The sequence below is a fragment of the Mangifera indica genome, chromosome 19, assembly GCF_011075055.1.
Source record: "Mangifera indica cultivar Alphonso chromosome 19, CATAS_Mindica_2.1, whole genome shotgun sequence".
Taxonomy (NCBI): Eukaryota; Viridiplantae; Streptophyta; class Magnoliopsida; order Sapindales; family Anacardiaceae; genus Mangifera; species Mangifera indica.
The window spans coordinates 824,425-840,744 of record NC_058155.1 but is presented as its reverse complement, the minus strand read 5'-3'; the positions used below and the strand labels follow the sequence as shown (position 1 = coordinate 840,744).

The following is a 16,320-nucleotide window of genomic DNA, read 5'->3' as shown; positions in this document are numbered from 1 at the left end:
TTTCGTGTTTTTCAATGACCGAAAATGGCAAAGAAGGTTAGTACATTTTCCTTACTCTTGTTTGAATTAATTGATTGTTAAGATTATTGAGATTTGAGAGAGATTTTGAGGTTTGAAATTTTAGGGTTCCAATTTTAAGTAATGCATAAAATATTTTGATTCTTGATTGTTTTGATTGAATTTCTTGAAAGGTTTTGTGTTATAAAATATGTATATTTGATTTATGTTGAAATTAGACTCAGAAACGACGATTTTTGGGCCGAAAAAGGCATTAGAATCATTAGCGCTCCTATCCGTGGGAACAGTGGATCTCATGGACCGAATGAATTCTCCCATGGTCAAGAGAGATCGACCATGGATTGGGGGGAAATAGTTTTTTCAAAATATTAGGGAGTTGGGGAAGAGGCTTTGTTTCAATGGGTTTATATTCTTCATCATCTTCCTCTTCTTGAGATGTGTCTTCTTCTTTTTCCCAATGAGAACGGACCGTTTCTTTGGTGCCATGAATGAGGTGATTAGAACTTATTCTGGGGAGATAAAAAGATTGATTTAAGGTTAGAGAGAGATTTAATTATGTATTTGGAATAATATTTCAAAGAAATATTATACTAATCGATTCACTTTTAATAATATTTCAAAGACCGAAAAGAAACGTATTTGGAAGCATGTGATGATGTGCATGAATGTATTTAATCTACTTATTCAATGAAAAGATTAAGATACCCATGATTCTTAATAAATCCTTTAAAAGACAAAAAAAAAAAAAAAAACCCTTGATAGGTGACATCTACAATTCTACAAGTATGATCAAAGAGTTCATACACTATATTTTTTTGTCAAATAAAATTTTTCCCATAAAAATATTAAGAAAACTTATGAAGGCCATAATAATTTCTTTTGGCTTAATGTAAGTAAACTTGTGAATTGTGTTTACATATACAAACATAAGATAGAGAACTCAAAATTTTTACAAGTTCCACAATGTTAATGAAATTCTAGAAAGAATAAGAACACTTGAAAATATCGTTTTATTCAATTAAAAAAACCGAACTTGGTTTTTATCTATTGATGAAATTGAACTCTCAAAAATTTTTTATTAAAATAATTAAACTTTTAGATTTTCCTATAAAGAGACTCAATCTTTACTTTTTTTTATTGAAGTTACTGAAAAACACAATCATAAACTTTTTATTTTGTCTTGTTTTAGAAAGATTACTTTGGTACTTTTAATAAAAACTATAAACATGTTCACTATAACAAATATTTAATTGAAAGATGAAATATTTATGGACAATTTTAAATTCATCCATGATTATTTTAGAGGACAAAAGCTTAGGATTTATTTTTAAAAGCATTTTTAGTTTCATTTTAGAATGATAATTTTAGAGATAATTTTATTTTTGTCCTAGAATGATAATTTTAGGGGATAAAATTTTGTTACCAAAGACATAGGATTTATTTTTAGGGACAATTTTAATTTCGTCCCAGAATGATAATTTTAGAGATAATTTTATTTTTGTTCCAAAATTATAACTTTAGAGGATGAAATTATACTTTTGTCCCTAAAACTTAAAATTCATTTTTAGGGACAATTTTAGTCTCGTCTTCGATGATGAGTTTTACTGGTCAAAAGTTTATTCATCCCCTAAAAACTTAGGATTTATTTTTTGTGACATTTTTCGTTTTGTCTCATAATATTACTTGTAAAAAAAAATTTTGATTTTGTCTCAAAATGATTATTTTAGAGGACAAAATCTTAATTCATCCCAAAAAACTAAAGATTTATTTTTTAAAACATTTTTAGTTTCATTCTAAAATGATAGTTTAAGAGACAAAATTTTAATTTGGTCCTCATAACTAAAGATTTATTTTATTTTATTTTATTTTTGTCTCAGAATTATAATTTTAGGGGATGAAATTCTAATATTATCTCCAAAAATGTAGCATTTACTTTTAGGACAATTTTAATTTTGTTTCAGAGTGATAATTTTAGGGATAATTTTATTTTTGTTCTAAAATGATAATTTTAGAGGATGAAATTATATTTTTATTCCCAAAACTTAGAATTCATTTTTAAAGACAACTTTAGTTTTTTTCCAAAATGATAATTTTAGGGGATGAAATTAAAATTTCATCCCAAAAATCTTATGAAATTATAATAATTTTACGGACGATTTTATTTTTGTCCTAAAATGATAATTACTTTCGTCTTCAAAACTTATGATTCCTTTTTAGGGATATTTTTGGTTTTGTCCAAAATGATAATTTTAGGAATAATTATAATTATGTTCCAAAATGATAATTTAACACAACAAAAATTTAATTTCGTCTACAAAAAATTTAGGATTTATTTTTAGGAAATTTGAGTGAAATCATATCAGATTAATAATTTATTATTATCAACTAAATATAAAAATTATTTTGATATATATCAATTTTCTCAAATATAATAATAATTTGGTTAAGTAAACTTATTAAAATAAAATATTTTAATGAAAATCTATTATTACTTTTAACAAAAGATTATCCCAAATAAATGATTTTGTCAAATCCTCTTCTTCTTGGTCTTATCATTTTTTAGTTTTCGTTTGTAGTAACTAACTTGTTTGCTTTGTCAAACCATTAAGATGGAGGAAGAGAAATGCGGCAGACAAGATTGTATATGGTATTACTTAACTCTTAAATTTCCTCTATGTTTGTTTTGTAATAAGTTAGTGCTTCAAAATACCCAAAACTACACTTGACACAAAGGACCCCCCCTTGTAAAGCTCAATTGGTATTTCTTTCTTTTATATATATTTACACGTTTTTGGGGTCTTTCTTTGTATTTGATGATTTGTTCATTATTAAGTTAAAAAATGAAATAAGTGAGAAATAATGAAATAAGTGAATATGTTAAATGAAAAATAAAATCAAAAGTTCTAATTTAATGACGGTAAAAGTGCTTAAAGAAGAAAGTGAAAACACATCATCTGAGTTTCAAACATCACAAACTCTTCCCTCTTCTTCAACTTCACTACCAATTTGAGTTGCGTCTTGGACCTCTTCATTGGCAGTAGCAGGAGTGTCTTTGCTTATGCTTTTGCTTCCCCATAAGTTGAGAGAAAGCTCAAACACTTTGTTTTGATGTGGATCTGAAAAGGCCTTTGATTCGACAACATTTCTTTCGAAATTTTTCTTCAGGCTTTTCAATTTTTTGCGAACTTGGCGTTTGGAAAAATCATGATAGGAAAATGATTGTTTGATGAATGTATAAAATTGAGTCCTGTTGCCCTGGGTAGTTGGGTCGAGTCCTTTTAGATTTGAAAATTGGATTGCAGTGTTTAGGATTGAAATCTCTTCATCCTCACTCCAAAAGGTCTTAGTTGATGAGTGTTGCTTTGTCTTTTTGGTGGGGTTCATTTGGCCTTTTGATTCATCACCTTCCACATTGTCATGAGGCCTCTTTTCGGACGCCATCGATGATAATCTTTTTTAACCTGTAATCAATTGAAACAATAAAATGGTAAATCATTGAACTGAAAATTATATATTCTTACTTACCATCAACAGAAAAATTATATGATATAAAAGTTAACTATAAACAAATTAAAACGCTTACCCAAAAGTAAATTCTTCCTCTTTGAAGATTCAGTTTCCAAAATATATAAAGCCCCAAGCAGAGAGAAGAAGAAGAAGAAGAAGAAGAAGCGTCACCCGGCGGGAAGCTTAAAGGTTGGACCAACTTTGCCACCTTATTAATTCATCAACATGCATCCATTTATTTATTAAATATATTTTTTTCTTGATAATGCAACCCTAAACCCATCAACTTCTTCATCCATCACAAATCATTTCAATATATTGGAACTCGAAATTTTGATTGGATAGGTTTCATGCAGATAAAGACTCCATTATTAATATTTGCAGGCTTTTTGGATGCTCAAAAATTATACAAAAACAAAATCTTAATATTCTGCACCAAATCTTAATGCAAACATGTCCATTTCCAAGACTCTTTCATTATATATATATATATATATATATATCCAATAATCAAATATATAATGGAAATAGAAAGTTCAGCCTCAATGTATTACCTAAAGATATAAAAAAGTGCATAAAGTCACAAAAATGCTTTGGAAATGCTTGTTTTTCACTTATTCCCCCACCGAAACTGTACCTAGGTGACAATTTACCACCTTGAAGTAAAAAAGTGATATTTTCCCTTTTGTTTTTTTTGTATTTTTCAAAACTCAAATATTATTTTTAACAATAAAATGATATTTTTGTTAGTTTATAAATATTATTAGATTAATATTATTTACACTCCTAAAATATAAATAAAGTTGATAATTTATCACTTAAACACTCTTATTCAATTTAAAAAAATAAAAAACCTAACCCTAACTTCGATTAATCTCAAACTAATAACTGCATCAATTACAATTAAATTTATGATTAAAAAATAAATCAAAATCACAATTGAATTTTACGCAATTAATCAAAATCGCACCATCTAGTTGGAACCACATTATTCTGATGCGATTTTAACAAGAATTACATTGAAAATAATGTCATTCTTATGCACTTTTTGTCAAAATCACTCTAATATGATGTGATTCAAACTAAACGCATTGGCTTGGTGTGATTAAAGGGTCATCGATGATGAATGTCTCCCAAAAATTGTTTGTAATAAAGTAAGGGGAAAATGCTATTTAATTTTAATAAATACTAAATATAATAAACGGTATTTTTTTTAGTATGTCTATTATAAAAATTAAAGAGTTTTACCGATGATACCTAACAAAAGGTGGGAATTTGACTTTAAGGGTGATTTATCTATCATTTTTGTATAGTTCAGATAAAAATAGTCGTTCTCTCTTTTCAATTCTCTGTCAAATGACTATTTTCTAGTCAAGGTTTGATCAAATGATGGATTCCCATCCGTTTTATTTGAAAAAGTCTATTCCCCACCTATCTGTGAAAATCAATTATTAATTTTAGCAGTTAAAAAATATTTACATCAGTTTCTCTAAATATTATAATGGATGTGTATTATGAAGTGTCAATATTATTTTTTAAAAAAACTCATTAAGAATAAATGCATAGTTTTTTAATCTTATTTAGGAAACTACTATATTCACCCTATATATTTTAAAAATATAATTAATATAATCTTAATAATTTGTAATATAATATTTACATCTCTTATTATATATTTTTAAGTGCAACAATCAATTTTGAAACTATTGAATGACATATTGAAATTTTAAAAATTTTGAAAACACCCCAAACTTTTTTTCAAAATTCAAAAAAACCTTTAAAATTTCATTAACACTTTTAAGATTTTCAAAATTATAATGTACCATCATTAATACTTCTATCTAAATTTGTATCAATTTTTTTTATTATTTTTAATTAAAATTTATGTAAATTAGAGCATAAAACAATTTAATAAAAATTTCGAAACAAAGAGTTATTTATCTTGAAAGTTTTTATGTCTTTTAAGTAATTTTATACAAAATTATTAACAAATTGTCAAAAAAAATTTAACAAATAAGTGAGAGATTGACTTTTTCAAATTTAACAAATAAAAACTTTTTATTTCATTAAACTTTAGGTGAGAAATTCTCATATATGATCTCAAACCATAATTAAAGTTTTACCAAAAAATAATAATATATATATATACATATTTTTAATATATAATTTATTTATGCAGATAATATATCATTATATAAGAAGGTGTTACAGTATAATTTAATTCTACACTTCTGCATGCATTCTTACACAACAGGAAATGACTCAAATTAATTTCATTTTTTCAAAAAAAAAAAAAAACTTTCATTTCATGTGCTTATCCCACAATATTTATTGATTCTGGGTATACAGTATGACCCACAACCCAATGCCACCAAAAGCACTTGAGTAGGATTTGCCTTGTCTTTCTCATATCAAAATTTACCTTACCAAAGCCACTGAGCTTAACTTGTCTTTTCATTCTCTCTGTTTTAATGGCTGCAATGCTTCCCATCCCACCGGATGATCTCCGTTGCCGTAGACGTGGCGGCAAAACATGGCGTTGCAGTGGATGGAGAATACACAACAAGTCCCTTTGTGAGTTTCACTTTCTTAAACGATGCGACGTTAAGCAAGGAACATCACATGGCCATGTTCAATCATCAGAAAGGAGGAATGGAAATCGAAAGTTTAAAAGATGCCATCAATGTAACCGGATTGACGAAAGAGTTGTGGAATGCCGCAAATGCTATTGCCTTTCATGCATCCAGACACGGTACCGTTTCATTCTTTTTTTAGCACCCACTATATATTGGTTTAATTCTTCTTTATATTAAAAAGTAGTAGTCTTTATACAAATATTTACAATGTTCTTGGTCTAAGTATCTCTCGGCAGAGAAATTAAGATTATGACTAGTACAAGGATCTTATTTCATGCTAAATTTTTATTTGAAATTTTTTAACCCAACAAAAAATCTTCAAAAAATGTCATGACAATAGCAAGAGCTAAAATATTGTTAATTTCTTGTTTGATTGAATCATATTTTTGGTAATGCATACAGGTACTCATCAGTGACAGAGGAAGCTATTGCAGAGTGTTGCCCATTTTGCAGTGGAAATTGCAACTGCAAAGCATGTTCATGCCAGAATCAAATGGTTAATTATAATTATATTGTTAAATCAATTTCTGTGCTGATACTTTGCCTCTTATCATTTTACTTTTATTTAATTATCTTTCTTGTGATTCATTGTAGGGTACTGGCAATGTTGAAGTTGAAATGCAAGTAAGTAGAGGGGAAGGAAAGTTTCAATGCAAAGAGAAATCTGATGATGAAGAGAACTACAATGGAAAAACAGTTAATTTCGATTTGTTTTAAGTTCAATTAATCATTGCTACCTTGTATCACTAACTTATCCTTGTGACTGATTATAGGATACCAGCAATATTGAAGTTGAAATGCAACTGAATGGAGAGCAAAAGTTTGAAGGCAAAGACAACAATGATGCTGAAATTGAGATGTTTGCAAGGAGGACAAATAGCAAGCGACGGAGGATAAGCAGCAAGCTGCCAAGGACAGACGGGCAGCATAGTCAAGCACCAGTGAAATCTAATTATTGCCACCAATGCCACCGAAGTCGTAAGAGGGTGGTGAATTGCCTAAGATGCCAACGCAAACGTTATTGCGTCACTTGCATCTCGAAATGGTATGCGTGCATCCTTACACTATGGAAGCAGTTCTTTTGAATGTTGAATTGATTGTTTTAGTTAAAAAAAAAAATGCCTAAGGTAACAACACATATCTTTTTTATTTTGTCTCCTTTTATAAATTTGCTTTGTTAAATAGAGAACAGTATTAAAACATAAATATTTTAGATAAAACTCTCTGGGTTTCCATTTGATTTCAATTTTTTTATAAATAGATTTGTAAGAAATCAAATAGTAAGCATATGTAATATTTTTGGCAAGTTTAGTAATTTTATTCAAATTCCCTGTAATAGCCTTGTTATAAAAGAAATAATAACAATAAAATGTAATTTAAATTTTGATCATTTATACAAATATAGACAGAAGAAGATTAAAACTCAAAATAGTTGAGATTCAATAAATTATAAAAGATTAGTGAATACAAATTTTTTAATAATAATAATAGTGAATATAATTTTTTTTGAGTCATCAAGTGTTTCTATAATTATCATTGAGTAGTTTTCATAGCATGGGCTTGGTTTTTATAATAGTTTCTTAATAAATTTCATCAACTGTATATTTATCTGTATATACACTAAAAATACTGTTGTTTATTTTTTTAATTACTTTTTATTATTTCTTTAGAATAATTTTGATATAGTAAAGTAATTGACAAATAGAAATCCTAGAGAAGTTTCTCTAGTAATGCAAATTTAAATATAGGCTTGGTTTCATCATGATAGTTATAAATGGCTAGAAATGAGAATTTAGAAGTTCAAGAGTTTTGTGGTTAATTTTCTTTATCTATTTATATGCTTATGGTGTGATATTAATCAGAATTTTTTAACCTCTTTACTATTGGACTAACAAACATACAAAAAGCGATATTCTGAATTTCAATTAGCAGTTATCAAATTTGGGCCTTCTTTGTGGAAATAATAGTGTCAAAATTATTTGGACTGGGACAATTTCTTTTTACTAATTTTTTATTTAAAAAGTCATTTCAATTTCTTTTGTTTGAAGGTTTTCTTGAAATTTTTAGGCCTTATCGTTGAATTACTTGCTCTTTTGACTTCCTGTGGTTGAATGTTATTATTGCTATTAATGCTTTGTTCTACTGAATATAGGTACCCAACTATGTCGGTGGATGCTATAGAAGAGGCATGCCCATTTTGTCGAGGAAACTGCAATTGCATTGCATGTTTGCGTGGGAATAAAATAGTTAAGATTAGTTTTTGCCAAAGCATTTCATAACTGATATGAGAGTGTTCTGAGTTTTAATTAGTTATCCTTGTGATATCATTGTAGGATGCCAGGAATGTAAATATGCCAACAAGTAAAGAAGAAAGGTCTCAACATTTTATGTATATGGTGGATCTTTTATATCCATTCTTCAAAAAGTTTTACCATGAGCAAATGAGAGAAAAAGAGATAGAGGCCAAAAATAGAGGTAGCCATTCATAACAATGTGATTAAAGTATGCACTTCATTTTAAACTTATATTTAAGCTACTATATTTCATATGCCTCTGTCGGCAGAATTAAAACTGTCGGAGATAGAAATACAACAATCTGTGTTTGAGATTAATGAGCGTGTGTATTGGTAACTCCAATTTCCTTATTTTAAAAGAACTTTTTAATGATCGATTGTGCAATTTTCTTGTTTATTTTTATTCTATTTTTCTTTTTGTTTGCAGCAACAATTGTAAAACCTCCATAGCTGACTACCACAGGAGCTGCCCAAAATGCTCATTTGAATTATGTATTTCCTGTTGCCAAGAAATTCGCAATGGTTGTTTGCAAGGCGGACATAAACTGACCATGAAACATGTCGATTGGGGGAAAGGTTATCTACATGGAGGCGAACCTCTCTTGCTCCCCTCGGTTAAGAAAAGTTCATCAAGGAACCAGACTAAGTTAATCTCGAGGAAACATATGAGACTAATGGCTGAATGGAAAGTAAATGAAAATGGTGACATCCCTTGTCCAGTGGAAAAGTTAGGTGGTTGTGGATATGAGCGACTGGAGTTAAGATGCTTATTTTCAAATAGATTGCTATCGAAGTTAAGGAAGAAAGTTAAAAAATTGATGAAAATCCATAAAATGATGGACGAAACTCAAAGTTCTAAGAATACCAGTTCAGGCTCCAATGCGGCTAGTGAGATTGATTCATGTAACGAGAAATTAAGGAAAGCAGCTTGTCAGGAAGGTTCAGTTGCTAATTTTCTATACTGCCCTTTGGTTGATGATATCAATCAACAAGGTTTAGAGTGTTTTAAGTACCATTGGGTTAAAGGAGAGCCAATTATTGTTACAAATTCTATAGAAATGACCTCTGGCTTGAGTTGGGAGCCAATAGTATTGTCACGTGCTTTTTGTGCCGCATCTCATGCTAAAGGCTCCTCAAATTTGGTGTTTAGAACCATTGATTGTCTTGATTTGTGTGAGGTATTTTCCTTTAGATCATTTTAATTTTAACTATTGTCATTCTCATGGTAAATATATTAATGATATCTAAATTTGTTCATTGCTGCCTCATTATTGTTTTACCCAAGTGTAAATTCGGTTGACTAGTATTGTGCAATGAAAAGAATTGATGGTTGACATAATGCTACTCCATACAGAAATATAAATTGATTTACTGTCTAAAAGATGATAATATTGTACTCACTGGCTTCAGATAAAGTATTTTTCAAAGTACTCTATTGCAGGCAATAACAATTAATTACATTTGCATGTGAAAATTAATAATAGTTAAGTATGAATAATTACATGTGACTTCAATGGTTTTTTATTTAATCAAATGGTTAAATATGAGACCTGATTATGACTTTGATAATAGCATTTCAGTGCTGTCAGGCAACTTTCCTGGGATTATTATGATGGAATCTTTTTGGTCTTTCCTCAATTCTCTCACCTTTATTGTGAAATAATTATTTTCCTTTTATCATCCATAGTCTTGTGCTTTCTTGTTTATATTGCTTTATGTATCATCATCATTAAAAGTCAGTATCTCTATGTGTAATATTCATATCTAAACGTAGAAAAGAAGAAAAAAAGGAATAATGAGAAACATTTTTTTTTTCACATTTATGTGGTATTTGTCGTTTGTTTAATAGATGACATCGATGATCGATACCTCTGCAGGTTGAAATAAATATTCACCAATTTTTCAAAGGGTATCTGGAGGGCCGTGAGCACTCAAATGGTTGGCCACAAATCCTCAAGCTCAAAGATTGGCCCCCATCTAAGCATTTTGAGGAGTGTTTACCATGCCATGGTTCGGAATTTTTAAGTGCCTTGCCATATGCTGAATATGCACATCCTTACTATGGCATTCTCAATATTGCAACAAAGCTGCCTCCAGATATGTTGAAACCAGATTTAGGGCCAAAAGCTTTTATAGCATATGGATTTGGTGAAGAGCTTGGACGTGGAGACTCTGTGACCAAGCTGCATTATGACATGACAGATGCGGTATGTAGTGTTTACTGAAACTGATGATTTTCCATTTATTTGAAAAACTCTAATTTATCTTTTAGTTTAGAAATGTGATTTTGTCTGAAAAAGGCAATATGTATTATTGAATTTGTTTTTTAACTTAAGCTTAGCCACTTGAATATAGAACAGTTACATCAAGCGAAAATATAATCTTACATTTTTATCTTGGAGGTGAATTAAGCGAAGAATTGAATGAGAAAGCCAATGATTATGTTGTCCATTTTAATTTTCACTAGGTATTTGTTTTTTTATTTTTATGATGAATTCTATCGATTGATGGACCAAAATTGTTGACAATGCTTTCTATATGTGTGAGTGAATAAGTTTTACAAGTGAAACTTTTAAACATCATAAGAAGTTAATCTTCAGCTATTCAGTTTGTGTTTCCAAGGTAGTTTTTGAAAAAATGACTTTATCTTCTTTAAAATCATAATTTGCTGCATTTTAATTATAAAAAATGATTCTTGATGATGACACAATGGTTAGGAGCAAACACGTAACTTAGATTGATGATGCTCACTGAAGTGAGATATGAGTGTGAAACCACTCAATTAAAATTAACATATAGTGATTGAAGTAAATAAGGGTATCATTAAGGTAATTCACTGAGTGATATCTAAAGCTAGTTATTGGTTAAAGATGGCTTTCTTATTATCAATTTCTTCTTAAATTTTATTTCTTTTGTAATGTATGTTCTGGATAGGACATCAGTCCATATATTTTAGTTTTTTAAACATGGTTGGTGAGTTTGTTACTATGCAGTAAAAGTTTGTCAAGAAAAAAGTTACACTTGGGCCTTAGAAGTTGGGAACCTTTGATTGATTAAATTGTGATTTGTCATGCTCTTTAATTGTTTTTGTAATTAACTATTTGGTTGGTTTTGCATAACTCAGGTGAATATTTTGATGCATACTGCGGATGTTATCCCGAGTTCTGAACAGCTTGCTAAAATAGAAAATTTGAAGAAATTGCATGATGCTCAAAACCAAAGAGAGTTGTTGGAACTTGAGCATGAAAGACGACAAAAGGAATGTCCCTCAGAAAGGTTTAGGTCTGAGTTTTTTGACCCTTTAACAATAGAGGCTTCAGATGGTGGTGCTCTTTGGGATATTTTCCGGCGGGAGGATGTGCCGAAACTCGAGGAATATCTTAAGCTTCATCACAAGGAGTTCAGGGATGTTTATTGTTCTCCAGTAGAACAGGTATAAATTTTTGTAATTCTTTTTGCAGCTACTCTACATATTTAAATTATGGGCTTTCAGAGATTATAAAGAAATGAAGAATTATTTATTATGGTCATAAATGTGAGACGAATGTGGTAAATAATTAAAGTTTCATATTTTGTATTGTGGATGGTAGAGATAACATGATAATTAGGATATTGAACCAAGGATACTGATACTTGACTTGCCTATTTGTTATATAGGTTGTGCACCCGATTCATGATCAAACATTCTACTTGACGAAGCATCATAAGAGAAAGCTGAAAGAGGAATTTGGTTGGTTTAAGTTGATGTTAATTACTTAGAATTATGGCAGAGTAAGTAGCTTTGTTTTTTTTTTTAAATGCAGGCATAGAGCCTTGGAGTTTTGTTCAGAAAGTTGGAGAGGCAGTCCTTATACCGGCTGGATGTCCCCATCAAGTGAGAAATCTGAAGGTGTGTGTGTAAACCCTTGATGTTACAATTTTATTTTGGTAAGTTTTGTTGGTTTGATAGGGTTTAGGGTTTTGTTTGCAGTCATGTATAAAAGTTGCACTTGACTTTGTATCTCCTGAAAGTATGAAAGAATGCATGCGGCTATCTAAAGAGTTTCGCGCCCTTCCTCATAAGCATAAGGCTAAGCAGGACAAACTAGAGGTATGTTGATAGATGTTTGTGGTGTTATGCAATTGAATTAAGTATAATATCCTAATTTTTAATTTGTTTTTATTAAATATTAAAATAGGTGATGAAAATGTGTATTTATGGTTTAAGTAATGCTGTACAAGAATTGGAGAAACTCAATGAATGAGTTTAGGTTAGGGAAAGGAAGAACAAGGAGAGGAAGGTATGGTAGAGTTTTTGATATGACACTTGGATTTTTATTTACCAACAATTCTTGTATTTTTTACATGCAATGGTGAAGGTTTAAGGCGTGTATGAATTATGCTTACTCTTTCTTTCGGCTTATCACCAATAACCCAGAGGTTTACCATAAGCCAATGTTGAATTTTATAAACTAGATGATGATTAACAATGGCTATCCACCAAAATCTTTTTTTCTTTATAAATAAATAAATAATCTATACACACAAAACATAATCCACACACACAAAAATCTCCACTGATTAAAGGGTTACACGCCTCCTTAAAATTTATTGATGATAAGATAAGAATCAATTTGCCATCAGACTCTGATAAGAATTTAGGTCAAATGAATGCTAAAAAGAGAGCCCTTTAATTAGGGTTTGCAATAATAATAATATCAATATTATAAGAAGATGAGAAACATGAATGTAAATATTTATGTTTTAAACTTGAATTTAATGCTACCGGTTACAATATGAAGTCGCTCAGCTTCCCAAAGTTCTTCTCGTAGCTTTCCAACATCTCCATCCTGAAATGCAAATGTAAATGTTTATTAATAATTACTACTTAATTAATAATAATTATCATTTATTTATTTAAGATTAAATTTACCAATACACTAGACACTGGAATGGTGCAGAGTTATCATAAATTTCTTTAACATATTTATCAACTGTTTTTGAGTTATAACTCTCTTGAATGTACCTGAAAAGACAATTAGATTAATTAATTAATTAGTTTCTACAATTAATTAGAGATGCCCTAGAGATCCTTAGGCAGGAAAAGAGCCAAGTAGAAGCTTGGGGACAGACATCCGACACGCCAGTTTTGAAAACCAAGCAAAGAGTCAAACTATGGAGAGTTTAAGGTAATATTAGAATATTTTTAGAATATTTCTTATTATTGATTTCTTTGTTATATATGATGCTATTTTTTTGTTTATTCATAAGCTTAATGTATAAATTCAAGCTTGTATTAATACACAAAGTTTTATTCCATTCAATTATGAAGATCATTCATAAATGGACTCCATATTAATTAGGTTATTCAATTGAAATTTTTTTGAAAGAGCATATTTGAGGGAAGTCATCCTATAAGATTAGAAAAAGGCTTATTTTCCAATATTTGATTATTCAGTATAATGAAACTTAAGAGCTTGGAAATGGTGAGGCATTAGGAATGAATAAGGATACGTTTGCACTAAGATTTGATGCTTGTATATTTTATCAACTGTATTTGGATGAAAGCTATCCAGTTAAAATTTAAAGTTCCAATATATTAATTGAAAGTAATTGCATGGTGTGGAGACAGCTCATATATATTAATTTATTAAAAACAAACAACCTTTTAAACTTCCGGGTGATAATAATTATCCAGCAGATTTGCTTCTTCTTCTTCTCCTTCTTTCTCCTTTATATATTTTGGAAACTGAATTTTCAACACATACGTAAAGGGTATATTTACCAACAGAAGTTTGGTGAGTCTTGTTCTTCTTTGAATTTGTAATTTCAAGCATAAATAGTATTTTTATAGTTATTATTTAGTTATTAAAAATAAACAACGTTTTATGAATGCATAGAAATCAGTCAAGTAGGCAGAAATCAGTCAACGTTTTATGAACGTTATATTTGAAGTTTTTTAGGTTGGGGAGAATTCTGTTTTATTTTGACCATTCTAACTTATTGCTATCTCTATACACATATTGACATTATTTTCTATTTAAGTTTGTACTTTGTTTCTGTACATTTCATTAACTTCCAGGAAAGGCTAATCCTCATTCATGGCACCAACGAAGAGGTCTTCTTGGGAATATGAAGAAGATATAAAAGAAATATACAGGGAAGTCACATCTGAAGAGGATGAAGAAGATGAAGAATATAAACCCAGTGAGGCATTTGGAAGGTTTTGGAGTGAGGAGCAAGAGATAGCCATCTTGAGGGGCGTCATCAGACTCTCAGTGGAAAGGGGGGTTGACTATTCTTCCAGTATGGTATACTTCTTTAATTATATGAAAAGATTACTCAAAGGAAATTTTACTTTACATCAACTAAAGGATAAATTACACAAAATGAAAAGAAAGTTCAAGGATAATCTAAACAAGGACAAGTCCAGTTTTAGTAGGCATGAGAAGAAGTTGTTTAGGCTTTCCAAAAGAATATGGGGAGCTGCTTCAATTGTTTGTGCTTCTGTTGAAAGCTTCAGCTGTCCAATTAAGCCATATTCCTGTGTTAATGGCGAAGCAATGGATTTGGTTGGAGAAGTAGATGAGAGATTGAAGCTCGACGACGACTTTTTTGCCCTTCAACTTTTTCAATTGGAGATTAACATGAAAAAATCACGAGTAATCCAAGGGACAACAATGGATATGAAAAAGGCAATTAATATGTTGCAGTTGGAGCTTATCATTAAGAAGGCACAATTCGTCCAAAAGCATCTCAGTATGGTGTTAGATGTTTACAAGTCTTATAATAATTAAGGTTGTTGTTTTGGTAGTTTGTTAATGATGAAATTACTTTAAGAGATTCAGTAACGTTTATTTATGTTTTTGGAGTTTTCTAATAGTTAGTTTGATTTTGTTAGAACGGTGTAAAAAATCCTTACAACTTTGAGAAATTCACGCATATTTGTCTTGGCATCTTGCTAAATAGATACTAAATAAATAAGTATAAATAATATGAAATAGATAATTATTTGGTTAGAGACTTAACCAATTAAAAAAAAAACTTTGCATTTTTAACAAAGGCAACAAATTAATCATCGAATATATGTAACAAATCAAGATCTATACAAATAAGCTTGTAATGATAAATGCAACAATAGACAATAAAGATTTTGTGCTAAAAGTCCTTTATAATCTTGATGATGATTATAAGGACTTGTGATGCATGTTCAAGAAACTATAATCACCTTTAATGAGTTGCATTTGAAACTCATCAACCATGAAGCACACGTAAAGATTGAAGCGCAAACAAAAAAAAAAAAAAGCATATTATTTATACTTATGTCAACCTCAACCAACCATGTCCAAAAATTATTATCAAAACTATTGACATCAATCTCCTCACCATAACCAAACTAGCCTATCACCCTAAAGACACAAGCAACTTCTCTTTTGCAAATTCATCAAACCACTACTCACTCAGTTACCCACTACCCTAAGTGCAATTGCTTGAGTACACAAATGTAAAAGGACGAAATTCTCTTAAGGTAATATTAGAATATTTCTTATTATTAATTTCCTTGTTATATATTATGTTATTTCTTTGTTTATTTGTAAGCTTAATGTATAAATTCAAGCTTGTATTAACACAAAAAATTTTATTCCATTTGATTATGAAGATCACTCATAAATGTACTCCATGTTAATTTGGTTATTCAATTTAAATTATTTTTGAAAGAGCATATTTAAGCGAAGTGATCCTATAAGAGTAGAAAAAGGGTTATTTTCCAATATTTGATTATGCAGTCTAATGAAACTTAAGAGCTCGGAAATGGTGAGGCATTAGGAATGAATAAGGGATACGTTTGCACTAAGATTTGGTGCTTGTACATTTTATCATCTGTA

General features: G+C 29.7%; 3 protein-coding genes across 3 annotated transcripts; 2 read left to right on the top strand and 1 right to left on the bottom strand.

Moving 5' to 3' along the window:
• Window positions 1-2,979: 2,979 nt before the first annotated feature.
• On the bottom strand, window positions 2,980-3,459 carry LOC123203408 (probable transcription factor At4g00390). Its single transcript, XM_044619770.1, has one exon. It carries the CDS (start codon window positions 3,457-3,459, stop codon window positions 2,980-2,982), a length of 480 nt encoding a protein of 159 aa, XP_044475705.1.
• A 2,488-nt stretch (window positions 3,460-5,947) lies between these two features.
• On the top strand, window positions 5,948-13,353 carry LOC123203107 (lysine-specific demethylase JMJ25-like). The gene is made up of 14 exons (XM_044619286.1): window positions 5,948-6,277; window positions 6,564-6,657; window positions 6,756-6,857; window positions 6,935-7,206; window positions 8,314-8,407; window positions 8,495-8,636; window positions 8,725-8,788; window positions 8,883-9,633; window positions 10,333-10,662; window positions 11,580-11,888; window positions 12,113-12,185; window positions 12,259-12,344; window positions 12,426-12,545; window positions 12,634-13,353. The coding sequence occupies exons 1-14, from the start codon at window positions 5,997-5,999 to the stop codon at window positions 12,697-12,699; spliced, it is 2,784 nt and encodes a 927-aa protein (XP_044475221.1). The 5' UTR covers window positions 5,948-5,996; the 3' UTR covers window positions 12,700-13,353.
• A 1,182-nt stretch (window positions 13,354-14,535) lies between these two features.
• Window positions 14,536-15,231, top strand: LOC123203407 (probable transcription factor At1g61730). The gene has a single exon (XM_044619769.1). It carries the CDS (start codon window positions 14,536-14,538, stop codon window positions 15,229-15,231), a length of 696 nt encoding a protein of 231 aa, XP_044475704.1.
• Window positions 15,232-16,320: the final 1,089 nt, after the last annotated feature.

Bases quoted from the DNA above. Each gene is read 5' to 3' on its own strand.
- LOC123203407 (XM_044619769.1), top strand. From the start codon at position 14,536: ATGGCACCAACGAAGAGGTCTTCTTGGGAATATGAAGAAGATATAAAA.
- LOC123203107 (XM_044619286.1), top strand. From the start codon at position 5,997: ATGGCTGCAATGCTTCCCATCCCACCGGATGATCTCCGTTGCCGTAGA. The intron at 6,278-6,563 runs GTACCGTTTCAT...TAATGCATACAG, and splicing joins CTTTCATGCATCCAGACACG to GTACTCATCAGTGACAGAGG. The intron at 8,789-8,882 runs GTAACTCCAATT...TTTTGTTTGCAG, and splicing joins ATTAATGAGCGTGTGTATTG to CAACAATTGTAAAACCTCCA.
- LOC123203408 (XM_044619770.1), bottom strand. From the start codon at position 3,459: ATGGCGTCCGAAAAGAGGCCTCATGACAATGTGGAAGGTGATGAATCA.